The sequence below is a fragment of the Penaeus vannamei genome, chromosome 31 (assembly GCF_042767895.1).
Source record: "Penaeus vannamei isolate JL-2024 chromosome 31, ASM4276789v1, whole genome shotgun sequence".
In the NCBI taxonomy this organism is placed as follows: Eukaryota; Metazoa; Arthropoda; class Malacostraca; order Decapoda; family Penaeidae; genus Penaeus; species Penaeus vannamei.
In genome coordinates this window covers 3,140,099-3,142,801 of record NC_091579.1, presented here as the reverse complement: position 1 = coordinate 3,142,801, position 2,703 = coordinate 3,140,099, and the positions used below count along the sequence as shown (strand labels likewise).

At 39.8% G+C, this 2,703-nt stretch overlaps 1 protein-coding gene across 5 annotated transcripts in view; it reads left to right on the top strand.

Moving 5' to 3' along the window:
• LOC113812874 (alkaline phosphatase) overlaps positions 1 to 2,703 on the top strand; it is a 50,929-nt gene that overhangs the window by 35,036 nt on the left and 13,190 nt on the right. For 4 of the 5 annotated variants that reach the window (XR_011399834.1, XR_011399833.1, XM_027364791.2 and 1 more), the window contains exon 1: positions 987 to 1,142. The exons of the other annotated variant lie outside the window; for it this stretch is intronic. Coding sequence is in view for 2 of the 4 variants with exons in the window: in XM_027364791.2 (XP_027220592.2) it covers positions 1,069 to 1,142 (74 nt within the window). In the remaining 2 variants the exon portion in view is untranslated. Of the gene's footprint in view, positions 1 to 986; positions 1,143 to 2,703 lie in introns of those variants that run through there. 5 annotated transcript variants of the gene reach the window in all.

Sequence of the window (2,703 nt, the reverse complement as noted above, 5' to 3'; positions counted from 1 at the left end):
GCCACCCCACTAGCACTTTCGACTAAAACTAAAATGCACGAGCAGCTTTTTTATTTTAAGTGCCAGTGTCTGAAGCAAATTAACCACTTTTATTTCTAGAAATGAATAAAATAAGCACACTAAAAATGTTGAGGGCAAAAGAAGATTATATTTGATCAAATATATTTTTGTTTACTCCTTGCACTCTTGAGGTGAAAGTATTCTACTGCACAAGACATTGCAAGTTACCATCTGATCCGTGAATTTCTAACATTTTCCTCAACGAACTGCATCATAAATTCGTTTCCCTTAAACAAAACATCCAAACACGTTCACTTTACAATAATGGCTGTCGGCGTCCCAACTCGAAATACTCTGATTATTTGCGCCGCGAAACAGGATTCAAAACATGTCTGGCAGGAATTCTGACCGTGACGCTAAATAACCGTCGCCGGAGTGAGCAGCGCGGAGACACCCACACAGTTTTCCAATCTGAGAATCAAAACAAGTCTGGGTCCATGAGTAAAGGCCCGGGAAGCCATGAGCCACGCTTCATTTCGGGTTCTGAGGTTTTACTATGAACATGAAAAAGGTCAAATGTAGATAGCATTTACGTTACAAAGTTCATGGCGATATATTACAAATCCACAATAGTTTATTCTAGTAACTAACCATCCTGGTTGCGATATTACATTAAAAATACTAGAAAATAAATAATACAGCAAGCGATATTGAATAAAACAAGTGAGTTGGGACACATGCAACCGTTAACCTGAGAGCGACGCGTTAAAAGCTAACGATGCTAATGATGTTCAAACGGATTCGTCTGTTACAGAAGTCTTGTAACCTCTGGCAACCGGGCATAGATATTATATCCACGCCTACGCCAGTGTGGAACATTTTTTAAAAAGCAAAACGACAATACTATAAAGACGAAAACAAAAGGAAACCTGCGACATGTAACCGCCAAACAACTCGTTCGGAATTGTGAGTGGAGGCTTACGCTGGCATTATCCAGTGCAAGGTTAGTGTCGAAGTGACGAAGTGACGGAGCATTCTCCTTTTCGCATACCTATTTCCAAGGACCTCATGCGTAAACAGTCTGTGCTGCGATACCAGAATACTGGGAGCGACTGCGTCCGTTTGTTCCTAATTTCACTGAAGTAAGTACCTTTCCTTCTGAAATTGCTCCGAAAACCTGTTTACCCGGGGAATCCCCGAGACTTCGATTACCGTATCACCTTACTGTGTCTGCTTCGAAATATGAAATTCAATTTTGTAATTTTTCACTTTTTTATGATTATTTAAGTATTGTAAAAGTGGTTATCTGTTGGTCAACCATATTAACCGTTAAATGAAATTCTGCCTCACGCTTAGGAGATACGCGAGGTTTTGCGTCTTCAATATTCATCAACAGGTAAAAGCAAACTAGTCATTCGCATCTTCTGTCTGACGTTCAAGGCGAGCGTTTGCAAACGTTCGCGAACCGAAAATGCCTTTGCTATACTGATATTATTTGCCTATTTTCTGGCATCCATCAAAGTTGTGGTGCATGAGAGCAGTGACAATAACAGCAAAATATATACTTAAGAGGTTTAGGGTAAATGCGCGTCTGATTACTGCCTAACGAGGAAAGTAAAATGGGCCGTTTTATTACGGTTCACAAACTGAAGGTAAGCAGATAGGCCTTGCACAAACCCACACAGCGTACCGCGTGTAGAACGAGTGTGGCTGCCTCCCCCACCTACCGGCTCTGTGGCTAAAATACCAATAAACATTCACAGTTCCTAGGAAGAGCTGGTTCCTGGGTGGATCACCAGTGCATTAGCCATTAGCCGCTAGATGCATACAAGTTTTCATTCTACGACAAAGAGCTTCAAACAACTTAAGCACCGAACAATAGCCAACACCAAAATGGTCTTACTGATGAATGGGCCTGTTGATTTATGAGTACTTTTTATTGTCTGTAGACGCACTAAAAACTGTGGAATTGTTTTATTTTTCTCTTGATATATGGCTTTTTTTCCAGCAAGTATGCATCATCTAGAACAAAAACGCATCAGTCGATTATTTATCGGTGAAGAGTGAAAGTCGAAGCAGTTGCAGAGAGTATTATATTATTATATATTAGATTTCCTTGTTTAGTATAGATATAAGAGTAGAGGCCAATAATATGCCGAGAAAGTGGATAAACCGTTTCCCATATTCATATCAAATTAGGAAAGCAAGCGCAGTGGGACCTCCATTATATATATATATATATATATATATATATATATATATATATATATATATATATATATATATATATATATATATTTGCTTGTTTGTTTATTTCATTAATACACACGAGTGCGCGCGCACCCACCCACACATGACACGCACTCTCGCACTTACGCACACAGAATGCAGGGTGCAGGTTGCAGAATCTTAATTAAGAGCTAGACTACTGATTTCCTGACATTACTGGCTACATTCAATGAATTCGTAAAATCAAACGCATGTAGGCCTAGTTCAATAATAACGAGTAACCGAAAAGACGACAGGACAATCATGATGATACTCTAACCGTCCAACGAAAGATAAAACCCGCACCTATCAATCTTCTAGTGCAAATAGCTGGCATTATTGTCTCGCCCAACATTCGCCTTGTGACTTGTGAATTAGAGGCTTGACACCGTACATGCAGCTCCCACCTCTGTTGCAGAATTTGGCGAGTGTTGC